This window comes from Salvelinus fontinalis, chromosome 10 (assembly GCF_029448725.1).
Source record: "Salvelinus fontinalis isolate EN_2023a chromosome 10, ASM2944872v1, whole genome shotgun sequence".
NCBI classification, from domain to species: domain Eukaryota; kingdom Metazoa; phylum Chordata; class Actinopteri; order Salmoniformes; family Salmonidae; genus Salvelinus; species Salvelinus fontinalis.
The window spans coordinates 35,959,934-35,976,142 of record NC_074674.1 but is presented as its reverse complement, the minus strand read 5'-3'; the positions used below and the strand labels follow the sequence as shown (position 1 = coordinate 35,976,142).

Genomic DNA, 16,209 nt, shown 5'->3' with positions numbered 1-16,209 from the left:
TTAAAAAATAGGCCACATCAACATGTACCAGTCCTTGTTTAACTGGTATCAACAGCATGAATAGAGCAATTGCGATGGTAGGCCTATACAGTGTTGAGAACTCTGGAAACAAATAGAACACATTTCTCAAAATGATTTATAGTTACTCTAGGTCCCTAAAATTCTAATCTAGACCTCGAAGCCGTTACAGTGCTTTTCTTCCCCATTTTTCCCTCTAATCAGGGACTGATTAAGACCTGGGACACCAGGTAGGTGGTATAAATTATCAAGTTGAACAGAACCGGCAGTAGCCTACTCCCGACCTTGGTCGTAGGGTAAGATTTGAATACCCCTATTCAGGTGTATATCTTTTACTCACACAACAGTTTGGAGAATAAAAAGTTATTGGGACAAAGCCAAGGCCAAGGGGGCACATGACAGGTTTGATGTGTGATTACTGTGGACTGGCATGGTCTAGCTAGCTAGCTTACTGGGTATCCAACCATTTCAATGATTGTGTTGTTAAATAAAATGTCTAACATTATAGTAAACATTGTAAACATAGCATTTCATAATTTATCTTCTCCATTCTACCAATATTTTGGGATATTTTTTCTTTCTCTTACCATCTTGAGGTTGATTTGCTCTCTGAGAAGCTCCTGTCTGATTTGGACACTTCCAAATTTGACGTCACATGTGAGTCTTGGGCAATGATGTATATGCCACGTTCAAATTCGTAACTTGTAAACTTGTTGTAGAACGAGTTTCCCAGGATTGGAAATGATGCAGACAATTACATTGATGGGAGCAACAATCTATCTGCAATATTAAAGCTGATCCACCCCCCCCCCCCCCCCCCCCCTCTTTAATATATATATATATATATATTAAAGAGTTTCACAATTGGAAAGTATCAGAATCAACCAATAGGAAGCTCTACGCAAAAAACGTACATAAAAAAATAAAATAGTGTCGAGTTCCCGAGTTGACTTGAACGTAGCATTACACCCTGGATTGCTCATGCTCTTGCCGCGTTCAAGACAACTCGGAAACTCAGAATGTGCGTTCGTTTTTTTGCGTTGAGCCTCCTATTGGTGGATTACTGGTGCCCTTGCTGCATTCAGACAACTCGGAAACTTGGATCCTCCGAGTTAACAATGTGCGTTCGTTTTTTGCGGAGAGCTTCCCAATCTACAGCGAGTCTGGAATTTCCAATTTCTGAGTTGTCTTGAACGTGGCTTATCCATTCGCGAATGCGAGGCTTTGATGCCACCGGACATATTGGTACTCCTCAGAATTCCAGAGGTGTATTTGATCTGGTATATTTGATCTGCGCATGTGCCAGCACCGGTAGCACAAGCCTCAGCTCTATTGTGGCAGTAAAGTGAGTTCGGAAGAACTGAAAGTATGCATCTTAGAAATAGTTTTCCTCTACAAACTTTAAATGTCCGAACTCGGAATCAAATAGGCTTCACAAAAATAACATGGTGTGGTAGAACGTTTATTTTATTGTTCATTTTCTGCATTTGTTTAAGTTCCATCAGGTAACCTGATTTAGATGTCCATGTAAACCGGATTATTAGGGAAAACGGTCTTCTTGCAAAGCATAAACGTTTTAAATCTGACTATCCACAATAATCATAGAATTGTGTGCGTGTAACTGTACTCAATGTTTCAAGCACAAAATTACCCGTCATTAAGTATTTTTTTGTTAAAGTGGGGACATAACATTGGTGCTCTCAAAAAGTATACTTTAAGGAAAATGTTTTTATATATTTTATGTTTTATTTATTTGTATGTTTAGCTCAATATAATTTTAAAGTGTATGTTATAGAATAAACGTGGCAAAACCGAATGTAGATTAGTAAAATCATTTTTATAGCTTCCAAAATATAGCTTTTTTACAACGATGGGGGAGTACTAAAATGGAAGCTGGCTTCAAAACCTTGTCCCCTGGAAATTCATCTATATATAAAGCAATGGTCTCGGCGATACATCTCTTCTGAACGGAAGCGAGCATGCCTATCGCTCTGGGTTTGATTATTCTGCCTTGCAGATTACTTTTGCGCGTCACTCCATTACCGTTTTCCTAGAAGCAAGATATTGACAGTACAGTATGTAGAAACTCTGTGGTATTATGCTGGCAGCAATATCCCTATTATTTATATTTTAAATAAGAGTCCCTCTGCAAAAACATGCTTTTGTACAAATGTTTTTCACAGCATTGCAACCACCTTTGAAAAAATAAGTGGATAATTTTACATTTTGTTTTTAATATTGTATCATTTATACCAGCATCACTTTTGAAAGTTTACACAAATACTGGTATGTTGAAAGGTATTTTGTAGGCTATATTTAAATACACTTTTACTGAAATATGTTCATCTATGGATTTCCCATGATTGGGAATACAGACATGCATCTGTTGGGCACAGATTCGTTTAAAATTAAATTAAATGTTATTTGTCACATGTGCCGAATACTTGTGAAATGCTTACTTATAACCCTTAACCAACAATGCAGTTTTAAGAGAAATAAGAGTTAAGATAAACTAAATAAACGAAAGTAAAATATAAATAAAAAGTTACACAATAAAATAACATTAACGAGGCTATATATAGCTGGTACAGGTACTGAGTCAGAGTGCAGGGGTACAGGTTAGTTGAGGTAATTGTGGTAATATGTACATGTAGGTGGGGGTAAAGTGACTATGCATAGATAATAAACAGTTAGTAGCATCAGTGTACAAAAAGGGGGGGGGGGGTCAATGCAAATAGTCCGGGTAGCCCTTTGATTAACTGTTCAGCAGTCTTATGGCTTGGGGGTAGAAGCTGTTAAGGAACCTTTTGGATCTAGACAGTACCGCTTGCCATGCAGTATCAGAGAAAATAATCTATGACTAGGGTGTCTGGAGTCTGATCATTTTCCACAGGCCACAAAAAAGGTAGGAGAGTGGATCAGAAAAACAGTCAGTATCTGGTGGGATCCCCATTTGCCTCATGCAGTGCGACACATAGAGTTGATCAGGCTGTTGATTGTGGCCTGTGAAATGTTGTCCCAATCCTCTTCGAAGGCTGTGCGAAGTTGCTGGATATTGGCGGGAACTGGAACCCGCTGTCGTGCAATTCGATCCAGAGCATCCCAAACAGGCTCAATGGGTGACAAGTCTGGGGTGAGTATGCAGGCCATGGAAGAACTGGGACATTTTCAGATTCCTGGAATTGTGTACAGATTCTTGCAGCATGGCGTTGTGCATTATCATGTTGAAACATGAGGTGATGGCGGCGGATGAATGACATGACAGTGGGCCTCAGGATCTCGTCATAGAATCTCTGTGCATTCAAATTGCCGTCAAAGAAATGCAAATGTGTTTGTTGTCCGTAGCTTATGCCTGCCCAGACCATAACCCCACTACCACTATGGGGCACTCTGTTCACAACGTGGGACATCAGAAAACTGCCCGCCCACACGACGCCATGCTGGCAGCTCCCTGGTACAGTTGAAACCAGGATTCATCCATGAAGAGTACACGGCCACTAGCGTGCCAGTGGCCAGGGAAGGTGAGCATTTGCCCACTGAAGTCAGTTACGATGCCAAACTGGAGTCAGGTCAAGACCCTTGTGAGCATGACAAGCACGCAGGTGAGCTTCCCTGAGATGGTTTCTGACAGTTTGTGCAGAAATTCTTCTGTTGTGCAAACTCACACTTTCATCAGCTGTCCTGGTGGCTGGTCTCAGACGCTCCCGCAGGTAAAGAAGCCGGATGTGGAAGTCCTGGGCCGGCGTGGTTACACGTGGTCTGCTGTTGTGAGGCCGGTTGGACATACTGTCAAATTATATAAAACGGCATTGGAGGCGGCTTATGGTATTCTCTGGCAACAGCTCTGGTGGACATTCCTGCAGTCAGTAAGCCAACTGCACACTCCCTCAAAACTTGACACATCTGTGTTGTGTGACAAAACTTTACATTTTAGAGACTGCACTGTTGGTTAGGGGCTCATAATTAAGAATTTCACTGTAAGGTCTACACCTGTTGTATTCGGCGCATGTGACTAATACAATTTGATTTGATTTGGCCTTTTATTGTCTCCAGCACAAGGTGAACCTGTATAATGATCATGCAGTTTAATCAGCTTCTTGATATGCCACACCTGTCAGGTGGATGGATTATCTTGGCAAAGGAAAAATGCTCACTAACAGGGATGTAAACAAATTTGTGCACAACATTTGAGAGAAATAAGCTTTTTGTGCATACAGTATGGACATATCTGGGATATTTTATTTCAGCTCATGAAACATGGGACCAACACTTTACATGTTGCATTTATATTTTTGTTCAGTATAAATTGTCTCTTGTGCTGGGTAATGGGTTTAACAGAGTGCTGGTGACTCCTTACTCCACCCACTCCATTCACTGCAATGCAATACACTGAGTGAACCAAACTTTAGGATCACCTTCCTAATAATGAGTTGCGCCCCCCCCCCCCCTCTTTTGCCCTGAGAACAGCCTTAATTTGTTGGGACATGGATTTACAAGGCGTCGAAAGCATTCCACAGGGATGCTGGCCCATGTTGACCAGCAGTGTTGCAATTCTTGACACAAGCTGGTGTGCCTGGCACCTACTACCATACCCCATTCAAAGGCACTTAAATATTTTGTCTTGCCCTGTAAGGGCTGTCTCTCTCCTCATCCTCGGACGAGGAGAGGAGAGAAGGATCATCAGACCAAAATGCAGCAGTAGGGAAATAGGCCATCTCTTTATTTGAAAAAACTATGATGGCAACACGAAAAAACAAAACTTTCAAAAATACAAAACAAGAAAACGACGTTGACGAAACCTGAACATAAACTTACATAACTAAACGAACAGCCAAACAGTCCCGTATGGTACATACATTCGACGACACAGGAGACAATCACCCACAAACAAACAGTGAGAACACCCTACCTAAATATGACTCTTAATTAGAGGAGAACGCAAAACACCTGCCTCTAATTAAGAGCCATACCAGGCAACCAAAACCAACATAGAAACAGATAACATAGACTGCCCACCCAAAACACATGCCCTGACCTAAACACATACAAAAAACAACATAAAACAGGTCAGGACCGTTACATGCCCATTCACCCTCTGAATGGCACACATACACAACCAAGGTCTTTAAATAAGACAAGACAAAGGCTAAGTAATAATCACTTTTTCTAAGAATTGACAATTTGGAGAGATGGAGAGGTGAGAAGGTTGTACATAATTGGGGTGATATAAACATATATCAACATGATTTTACTAGCATACTGCCTCAAAAATATTTTATTTTGTCAGGCCAAGTGATTGACATGATGCATTTTTTGGTTCATGTCAAGACTGGCCTTGGGCTGGTTTATATGTGTAAAGGTGCAGCCATTTCCATTACCATTAGGTTAATCTAATTCGTTTAACAGATATGTTAGTCCATCATTGTTTACATTGTGTTTTTGAAGCAGTTGACTTCTCGACTAATCAACTGCTAATAATCGGTATTTGGTACCTCCATTGGGGCAAGGCAAGAGTGCATGAAAGTCTAGTATGAAATGGCATTTTATTTCACACTGGAAGCAAGCAGGGTAAGCAAAAGATAAAGTGTTATGGTGTTTTGTCTTCCCAACTGATATTCATCAAAATAACAGTACATTAATTTATTATTTTGGAATTAATATAACATTCAAGACTAAATGCATATGTCTATAACACATGTCTATAACACAGTCCCCCTCTAAAGTGACACATATTTGGTTAGTAGAGACGTTACTGAGTATTTTCCACCCAACTTTAGATGATACGGGTAGAAAGGTTTTCTCTCTACAATCCAATATGTATTCTATGTACAATGTATTGCATAGGGGGCTATGGAGGGGGTGGAGTGAAAACCATCAGCAGGCGGTGGGACACAGTCCCCCTCCAAAACGAAACATATTTTGTTCGTGTAGAGACCCTACAGAGTATTTCCCAACCCACTTTAGCTGAGGCAGGTAGAAAAGTTGTCTCTGCATCCCATTATTGTATTTCCCCCCAAAAGTTAACCATATATTGTTTTATTGTTTTCATAAATTACTTATTGACTTTTCTTGTTGGCACCATAAAAGTGGTCATTGATTAAACCGCAATATCTTTTGAATGAGTTGTCCACATTGCAATGTTTTGAAATTCAGGCTTATATTTTTAAGGAATTCCTCATTACCATACGATAGTGACGTCATAATTTGTGCTGCTGGTAGAATACCCGTTCTTATAACAGCCGGGTGACTGACTGCTTCTCAGAAGGAAGGCTGGCGAGGGTGAGAGACGTGACTATTGTGGGTCCTCTGGGGAGCCTCAACAACATTACAATTACATTACATTTAAGTCATTTAGCAGACGCTCTTATCCAGAGCGACTTACAAATTGGTGCATTCACCTTATGACATCCAGTGGAACAGCCACTTTACAATAGTTTACAACATCATGAAGCTGACGAGGCAGAGAAGAGTCTCTCGATTCCCACCGGGGACCAGAATGAAATATTGTGAAAAATGTATGCACTCACTACTGTAAGTCACTTTGGATGAGAGCGTCTGCTAAATGACTTAAATGTAAATTGTAAGCCTGACCTCTGCTCTGTCTGCAGCGAAATGCTTTGCTCAATCAACCCATCTTAAAGTACACCAGCGCACACAAGAGAGAAGACATAAGGTTGCCATAGACACCATTGAAAACGCAGTGAATTTTGTAATGATTTGGGGGTGAAGGGGGCCACTAGGTACTTACACATCCATAAATCACTTACAGTCCTCATCTTATTTAATGTAAGCCTACTGAAATGTATACATATACACAATGTCAGTCCGGAGTTCACGCCAGTCAAACTCAATCAAGCCCAGATAAAGTATTAGTAATTATTTCAGTCACAATGTACACAATGTTAACAATGTAATACTGGGGATGTTTAAGCAATGTCAAATACAAATAAAAAGCTTGTTCATCACAAAAACAAAAACAAAAAAAGTTATTATATTAAGCGGCGTTCAGAAACATGTCGGAACTAGGAAACTCCAACATTGCTGACTTGCCTTTTCTTTGAAAGTGGGACCTGTAAAACTACAACCAAATAGCATATCGGAAATATCCGAGTTTCCTAGTTCCGACTAATATATGAACGCGGCATAATACATTCGTGAATAATGCTAGTGTCACTTCCGTATTGCATTTCGCAAAATTCGAGCGCGGTATGATTTCGTTTCATGTGGAAACGAAAAGTTAACCCGTGTACATTTCTTAGAGTTCGGCTGTATCCAAAACAATTATACCTGCTGTTATTTCAACATGAGTGACGACCCGGACTCTCCTCCCGAAAGGGAAATGAAGGTAGGCATATTATTGTACGTAGTGTAGCATGCTAGGTTCAGGTTGCGGCAGTAGCTTTTTACTTGCGCAGCAAGTGGTTCGTTAGCTGGCTGGATAACGTTAGCTAAAGGCAACATAGACGGGTTAACTCGTTTTTGTTTCGGCCTGGGGATAACCTTCCAACTGAAGTACTGTATGGGCTATTCCTTACTGCCAAATCCCCACAATGTTACTGGCTAACGTTAGAAGCTTGCCTGTACTTTAGTGAACGATGACTAGCTAAGCCAGACTCCGCTAGGTAGCTAACAACAACATCACGAACATCAATATGTCTCCATAAAAGCAATGTAACTTTATGGATTAACAGTTGATAGCTAACGTTACCTAGCTAGCTGTGTACAATAGGGTGTCTAACACTGACCTTAAGCTGTACCTTAGTAAGTAACGATAGTTAGCTACTAACTACTGTACGTTTATTTGTTATATACATTTTTTAAATGAACAATAGCACACATACAAAAACAAAAATATACAGACAAGGGTGCATAAACCTAGCTACATAGACAGGTGTATTACATGTCTAAATACATTTTCAATTTGTCAGTTTTATGGTACGTACTTTTTTTTGTTTTGGCATTTACTCACCATTAAAAATATCGTTTCAATTCTATCTTAAACAATGTAAAGATGGGTTTGTTCTTCGCCCACATAAATAATCTTGGCCTTCAAGGCAGAGTGGTAAAGAAAAAGTCATATCTCAGACTGGCCAATAAAAATAAAAGATTTAAGATGGGCAAAAGAACAGACACTGGACAGAGGAACTCTGCCTAGAAGACCAGCATCTCGGAGTCATCCTCTTCACTGTGAACGTTGAGACTGTTGTTTTGTACTATTTAATGAAGCTGCCAGTTGAGGACTTGTGAGGCGTCTGTTTCTCAAACTAGACACTCTAATGTACTTGTCCTCTTGCTCATTTGTGCACCAGGGCCTCCCACTCCTCATTCTATTCTGGTTAGGGCCAGTTTGCGCTGTTCTGTGAAGGGTATAGTATACAGCTTTTCACGAGATGTTCAGTTTCTTGGCAATTTCTCGCATGGAATAGCCTTCGATTCTCAGAACAAGAATAGACTGACGAGTTTCAGAAGGAAGTCTTTGTTTCTGGCCATTTTGAGCCTATAATCGAACCCACAGATACTGATTCTCCAGGTACTCAACTAGTCTAAAGAAGGCCAGTTTTAATGCTTCTTTAATCAGCACAACAGTTTCAGCTGTGCAAGCATAATTGCAAAAGGGTTTTCTAATGATCAATTAGCCTTTTAAAATGATAAACTTGGATTAGCTAACACAACGTGCCATTGGATCACAGGAGTGATGGTTGCTGATAATGGGCCTCTGTACGACTATGTAGATATTACATACAAAACAAGCCGTTTCCAGCTACAATAGTCATTTACAACATTAACAATGTCTACACTGTATTTCTGATCAATTTGATGTTATTTTAGTGGGCAAAAAATGTGCTTTTCTTTCAAAAACAAGGACATTTCTAAGTGACACCAAACTTTTGACTGGTAGTTTGGCACAACAGGTGTAAATATATGGGTCAGGACAGTGTTATGTCTGCTGATATGACATGGTTATAACTGTCATGATGGTTATAATGGTGGGCGTCAAGTAAAACGTTACCTACTACTGATGACCTTTCCTTTAAATGTACCTCTTAAAACTGCTACTCTAGCGACAACCATTTATGAATGTTGTGCTCTGAATCTTGTTTTTGCTATTAATAGGAGCATTTTTTCCCAGAAGGCATTCATTCAGCTACTAACTATCCCAACATTGGTGGTAGTAGTACTATAATAAAGCACCACTAACTACCGTTTTGACTTATTTACAAATCTAACTCATCCTATGAACAATATATGTTTATTAACATAGTCAGAATGTTCTTTACAGGTCTTAAACCAGTAGCCTACAGTACAAGACTTTTAGTGCTATCACGGTCATTAACTATTTTATTATTATTTTATGCAGGATTTTCAGTTCCGGCAAATGAAGAAAACCCGGGTATTTGATTCACCTGATGACCTGCCAAAGGATAGATCAAGTCTACTTGCCATCTCAAACAAATTCGGACTGACATTTGTCGGACTAGACAAAAAGATCAAGGTGTACCGCACGCAGGACATCCTAGCTGCAGACAAGGTTGATGGGAACTCCAATGAAATAAGTAAGAATGCCCTTAATTTGGTCATTCCATCTTGTACAGTTTTTGCTAAGCGAAGACTGTTAATGGCTTGCCTTGGCCAATTTGACTTGATTTCTACCTTTTTCTCTACATCTTACTCCCTTCTCTCTCTTATCCCCTTTCTCTCTCCCTTAGTTGAGGGGATAGCAGCCTTGGCTGATGTTCCTGTGGAGTTGCCTGTGCACAACCTGGGCCTCAGTAGTGATGAGCTCACCCTGTCAGTCAGCGGCACGTCAGAAGAGTCTGGCCTGTCATTGGACTTCTACGACGTCCGCACCTTCATCAACAAGGTGATTAACTAACTCTCATAACAACCCCCACCTGCTAATGGAGCAGATGGATCGGTTTATGTTCTAGTATCTGCTGCAATATGTGTGTTCTCTTCATTTTTCATTAGAATGTGTTATGGCCTGCTTTTTTGAGAGGCAATATGTCCATCTTTGGAGGACAGTGTTAGAAAACCACTTTTTTTTCAGAGTGAAGCGATACAGTTTCGTCATGAGTCCAAGCTTTGATATCAACCACAAGCATACTAAGACTAGTCACCCCCACTTCTTCAGTTCCATATTTTCCCCACACACTTAATCCCCTCACTTCTATGGCTGTCCCCTTTCTCCAGGCCCGACTGCAGAAGTTGCCGTTTGTGACTCTGCGACCTGGAGTCGGCCTGGGCATAATTGTGCAGGACCTCAAATGGAACCCGGTGCAGGCGTCCGTTCTGGCCACCTGTCTGTCTGACGGCAGCATGATGGTGCTTGAGGTCACAGACAGCGTCACGGTGCAGGCCCAGCTCCCCGCCACCGAAGGAATCACCTGTGGTGAGTGTGACATTGTGTGTCATCACTTTAAAGATTACATTACATGTTATTATCATTTCTACAGTTTTGCTCACTATTTCTGTCATCCTCTCTCTTCATACAGTATGCTGGAGTCCCAAAGGAAAGCAAGTGGCAGCAGGAAAAATGAATGCGACAGTCAGTCAGTACACTCCAGTAAGTCTGACTCAACAACTCCAGCATAGTACAGTAATTGTAGACACACTCATTATTCCTGTGCCGTGTGTATGATGTAGTATACGCCCTGGTGTGACTGACTCTGCTCTCCTGAACAGGGGCTTCAGGAGAAGAAAGTGATCCCTTGCCCAAGCTTCTACAGCTCCGACAACCCTGTCAAAGGTAAACTAGACACAGATCCCGCTGGCCTGAAGCAATAAACCTCTTTTTAGACATTTTCAGTGCCTTTATTCTCCGGCCAAATAACCCGAATCTCACAGATATGTTTTCTTTGTGTTGTCCTTTCTCTGTCAGTACTTGATGTGCAGTGGCTGAGTACATTTGTGTTTGCCGTGGTGTATGCAGCAGCCGATGGCTGTCCAGAAACACCCCCTGAACTGGTGGTGATCTCCCTCCCTGTGAGTAGTACCGCTGCTCTGTCGTACATCTGAATGATTAGATCATTTTGCATTGTTTAATTGTTATAATATTACAAGGTTCATTTCATGCAGTGACAGAAATGTTTTCCTTCCTGATAGATTGTGACATTTTGACAATTAACATGTTGATCTGACAGACAAAGACCGAGAAGAGGGAGGAGAGGTACCTGAACTTCAACGACCCCGTCTACGGCACCTGCACAGAGAGACAGTTGCACTACTTCCTCAGCCACATAGAGGACTGGTGAGACGCTGCCGACACTGTATTCTGCCCTGCCTGTGTACAGAACACTGCAAAAGTACTCAGTTGGTATAAGCTCTGTTCTGTTTTGAGGAACAACCGTGAGGTTGGTTAATCACATATACTCGCTGTTTCTCCTTCTTTCAGGGATGTTGTTCTTGCCGCATCGGCAGCCTCCATTGAAGTCAGTGTCATTGCCAAGCAAGAAGATAAGGTAATATTTGGGGACCAGCTATTGGTTTGATTCTCACCTTGGGTCTTAGAAACTATAGCAGGTCAATGTGGATTTCTCAACTTCAGATGTCTTTGTGCACCACATAGTCAGATCCATTAGGTACCTCCCACAAGCAAACATCACCTCAGCATCTTCTGATAAATTATTATAGAGTAGCAAAGCCTGGGCGGCATGTAGCCTAGCGGCTAAGAGCGTTGGGCCAGTAACCTAAAAGTTGCTGGTTCGAATCCCCAAGCTGGCAAGGTGGAAAAATCTGCCTTTCTGCCCTTGAGCAAGGCAATTAACCCCAAACAACAACTACTCCCCGGGCGCAATGATTTGGTCGTCGATTAAAGCAGCCACCGCACCTATCTGATTAAGAGGGGTTGGGTTAAATGCGGAAGAAACATTTCGGTTGAATGCATTCCGTTGTGCTGACTAGATATCGCCTTTCCCTTCCCAAAGGCCAACTAATTTTGATCAAGTGAGCAACTGAGTGTCTATGTTATGTAACCTCTGCCATGTGTTGTTCAGTCCAACTGGGAGCTGTGGCTGCTGGAGGACGCCAGTAGGGGAGAGCTGCCCGTTTCACAGAATAACGACGACACGCTGCCTTTGGGCCTGGCCATCGTCTACACCAGCCAGCAGGAGATCCACATCAGTGAGTGGTTGCTGCTCTCTCCTCTTCCAACTTTCCAAATTCTTCTATGACCCCATTCCAAACCGGTCACTTGATCCTTGACCTGCATTAGGATTTGTAAATGTTTAAAGTAAGCTATTTGAAGAACACTTCCGCCAACCTGCCATATTGTTACCAGTCCAGTTCTCCCAGATCTGAGAATGTAGACTACACAGGAAGCTTCAAGCAAAATAAGATGGTGAACCATTTGGAATCAGCTGATATGTTGGTCAACCATGGCAGGATTAGTGAATGTTGCACTTCAATTAGAAGCATAGTTCAACTTTTTTCAATACACTGCAACGTTCATCTCCTCGGTAGCAGTTGGTAGGCAATGCTGGTTGGCGCAGTGTTTTTTTTGGGCAGCTGGGAGATGAAAAGTGATAAGCTACTGTCTCAGAATCTACTGTTTAAGGCAGTCAGACAGTCACATAGCACCGCTGATGTTGCTGTCTGGGCTACCCACTCAAAAGGACTCCACCAGCAAACCAAATCAGCAGTTTGTGCAGCATTTTGAAATGATTGTACTCTGATCAAACCCAAGTGAGACCTCAGCTGTATTGGAGAGAAAGAGCGAGGGAGAGATGGTGAGGCCCACGCTCATTAGAATGACTCAGACAAATGAAATTACAACAAACAGCATAGCCAGACAAGCATGTCTGAGAATGTTGATGAGGTTTACCTTGAGCTTTCCAAACTTTTGTGTTCCCTATGGAGAGCAGTCTCAGGCAAGCACACTCATTCTTTGTCTCATCACACTGGCCTTAGTGATGGTGCTCGGGGCTTTGTTTCTTATTAAGACCTTAAAGTCTCTTAATTCACACAGAAATATAGCCCTTCCTATGCTCTGTCCTTGTATTTATCTCAGCTTTTGTGTGTGTGTGTGGGCGTGCATCTGCCTCGAGAGCTTTAGTGTGTTTGTGCCTTTCAATGGCTGTGTGTTTGCTTTTGTGTTGAAGTCTGTGTGTTTATGCCTGTGTGTATCTCTCTGACTACCCATAGTTGTACTGCGCTTCTCATTGGCCCTCTAACATATCTATCACCTCAACTGTCATTACAGCCGATGAGAAGACTCTTCCCCCGGTGCCCACTCTGCTGCTGCTGTCTACAGATGGAGTGTTGTGCCCCTTTTCACTGCTCAACCTTAACCCTGGGGCCAAGCAGCTGGTCGCTGCCCCCACCAACCTGGCTCTGGACGGAGAGAGACTGCCCCCTGCGGGTCTGGAGGAACTTTTTCATATTTACAAATATTTGTATTTATTTTCTGTCTCACTGGAGACATTTGTCTTATGATACTTGCTATACCTATACTACTAACATACTGTGGAGTACTTATAATAGTATTGTGATATGGCCCACTAAAAGCAGCGCTCTCCTCTGCTTTGCAGGTTCTGCAGCTCCCCCGCCCCCTTACCCAACCCCTCTCGCATCAACCCTGGGGTCGTTCCCTAATCTCCGCCCCCCCTCGTCCCCCACGCAGACTCCCCCTGCATCCCTGTTCATCACCACAGCCCCTGCCCCAGCTCCAGTCTCCTCATCCGGCTTCTCATTCTCCATGCCCCCTTCCTCCTCCACTGCTCCTCCCGCCTTGTCCCTTGGGGGCTACGCGGCCTTCAGCGCGGCCCCAGCCTCGGGCACCTCCGCTGGCTTCTCCTTTGCCTCCAAGCCCCTGGCTGATACCCCCGCCGCAGCCTTCTCCTTTAGTGCCCCCAAGCCTCCAGTGGTGGAGACTACTCTAGACCCCTCCCCCACTCCGACGCCCACCCCCCAGCGCCTGGCCACCGCCTCCCCTATCACGGTGCTCCGAGGTACCCCCGAGCTAGCCACTCCCGCTGTGAAGATGAACCTCAATGACAGGTGAGAGGAGAGTTTGATATTACTTGCTGAATAACTTTTACTGTGTTCAAATATCTCTTAGATGCGAGCTGGCTGACTTGGCTAGATATATTTATGTTTCTGGTCCTCAGGTTCCTGGCAGTGGAGACCCCTGCTCCAGCTGCAGTTCCAGCCTCTCTACCCTTCTCCTTCACCTCCAAACCTGCCTTCTTTGAGCCCACCAGCCAGCCCGCCCCGCTGCCCATTGCCACCAGGCCCGCAGCCATGCCAGGTAAGGAGAATGATGAGCTTTACAGCATTATTCATACATATTTATATGAATGGCTTTGATAAAATACTACCATTTTAATTTGCATACCAATATTAGCATATTTGTCAAATCAAATTTTGTCACATACACATGGTTAGCAGATGTTAATGCGAGTGTAGCGAAATGCTTGTGCTTCTAGTTCCGACCATGCAGTAATATCTAACAAGTAATCTAACCTAACAATTTCACAACTACCTTATACACACAAGTGTAAAGGAATGAATAAGAATATGTACATATAAATATATGGATAAGTGATGGCTGAACGGCATAGGCAAGATGCAGTAGATGGTATAGAGTACAGTATATACATATGAGATGAGTAATGTAGGGTATGTAAACATTATATAAAGTGGCATTGTTTAAAGTGGCTAGTGATACATTTATTACATGCATTTTTCCATTATTAAAGTGGCTAGAGTTGAGTCAGTATGTTGGCAGCAGCCACTCAATGTTAGTGATGGCTGTTTAACAGTCTGATGGCCTTGAGATAGAAGCTGTTTTTCAGTCTCTCGGTCCCCGCTTTGATGCACCTGTACTGACCTCGCCTTCTGGATGATAGCGGGGTGAACAGGCAGTGGCTCGGGTGGTTGTTGTCCTTGATGATCTTTTTGGCCTTCCTGTGACATCGGGTGGTGTAGGTGTCCTGGAGAGCAGGTAGTGTGCCCCTGGTGATGCGTTGTGCACACCTCACTACCCTCTGGAGAGCCTTACGGTTGTGGGCGGAGCAGTTGCCGTACCAGGCGGTGATACAGCCCGACAGGATGCTCTCGATTGTGCACCTGTAAAAATTTGTGAGTGTTTTTGGTGACTAGCCAAATTTCTTCAGCCTTCTGAGGTTGAAGAGGTGCTGTTGCGCCTTCTTCACCAAGCTGTCTGTGTGGGTGGACCATTTCAGTTTGTCTGTGATGTGTACGCCGAGGAACTTAAAACTTTCCACCGTCTCCACTACTGTCCCATCGATATGGATAGGGGGCTGCTCCCTCTGCTGTTTCCTGAAGTCCACGATCATCTCCTTTGATTTGTTGACATTGAGTGTGCGGTTATTGTCCTGACACCACACTCCCAAGGGCCCTCACCTCCTCCCTGTAGGCCGTCTCGTCGTTGTTGGTAATCAAGCCTACCGCTGTAGTGTCGTCTACAAACTTGATGATTGAGTTGGAGGTGTGCATGGCCACGCAGTCGTGGGTGAACAAAGAGTACAGGAGAGGGCTGAGAACGCACCCTTGTGGGGCCCCAGTGTTGAGGATCAGCGGGGTGGAGATGTTGTTACCTACCCTCACCACCTGGGGGCGGCCCGTCAGGAAGTCCAGGACCCAGTTGCACAGGGCACGGTCTAGACTAGAGGTTGACCAATTATGATTTTTCAACGCCGATACCGATTAATCAGCTGATTTAAAAAATATATATATATATTTGTAATAATGACAATTACAACAATACTGAATGAACACTTTTCTTTTACCTTAATATAATACATCAATAAAATCAATTTAGCCTCAAATAAATAATGAAACATGTTCAATTTGGTTTAAATAATGCAAAAATAAAGTGTTGGAGAAGAAAGTAAAAGTGCAATATGTGCCATGTAAGAAAGCTAACGTTTAAGTTCCTTGCTCAGAACATGAGAACAAATGAAAGCTGGTGGTTCCTTTTAACATGAGTCTTCAATATTCCCAGGTAAGAAGTTTTAGGTTGTAGTTATTATAGGAATTATAGGACTATTTCTCTCTATACCATTTGTATTTCATATACCTTTGACTATTGGATGTTCTCTAAGCACTTTAGTATTGCCAGTTTAACAGTATAGCTTCCATCCCTCTCCTCGCCGCTACCTGGGCTCGAACCAGGAACACATCGACAACAGCCACCCTCGAAGCAGCGTTACCCATGCAGAGCAAGGGGAA

At 42.8% G+C, this 16,209-nt stretch overlaps 1 protein-coding gene across 6 annotated transcripts in view; it reads left to right on the top strand.

Annotated features, from left to right (window-relative positions):
• The first annotated feature begins 7,142 nt into the window (after positions 1 to 7,142).
• Positions 7,143 to 16,209, top strand: part of LOC129864113 (nuclear pore complex protein Nup214-like) — a 66,258-nt gene continuing 57,191 nt past the window's right edge. For 4 of the 6 annotated variants that reach the window (XM_055936722.1, XM_055936723.1, XM_055936719.1 and 1 more), the window contains exons 1-13: positions 7,143 to 7,363; positions 9,377 to 9,572; positions 9,726 to 9,880; positions 10,210 to 10,408; positions 10,512 to 10,582; positions 10,702 to 10,765; positions 10,898 to 11,001; positions 11,160 to 11,266; positions 11,411 to 11,477; positions 12,012 to 12,138; positions 13,217 to 13,375; positions 13,545 to 14,013; positions 14,124 to 14,263. In XM_055936722.1, coding sequence (XP_055792697.1) covers positions 7,322 to 7,363; positions 9,377 to 9,572; positions 9,726 to 9,880; positions 10,210 to 10,408; positions 10,512 to 10,582; positions 10,702 to 10,765; positions 10,898 to 11,001; positions 11,160 to 11,266; positions 11,411 to 11,477; positions 12,012 to 12,138; positions 13,217 to 13,375; positions 13,545 to 14,013; positions 14,124 to 14,263 — 1,900 coding nt within the window. In that variant the 5' untranslated portion in view covers positions 7,143 to 7,321. The remainder of the gene's footprint in view (positions 7,364 to 9,376; positions 9,573 to 9,725; positions 9,881 to 10,209; positions 10,409 to 10,511; positions 10,583 to 10,701; positions 10,766 to 10,897; positions 11,002 to 11,159; positions 11,267 to 11,410; positions 11,478 to 12,011; positions 12,139 to 13,216; positions 13,376 to 13,544; positions 14,014 to 14,123; positions 14,264 to 16,209) is intronic. The other 2 variants (XM_055936721.1, XM_055936720.1) reach the window with 1 other exon arrangement.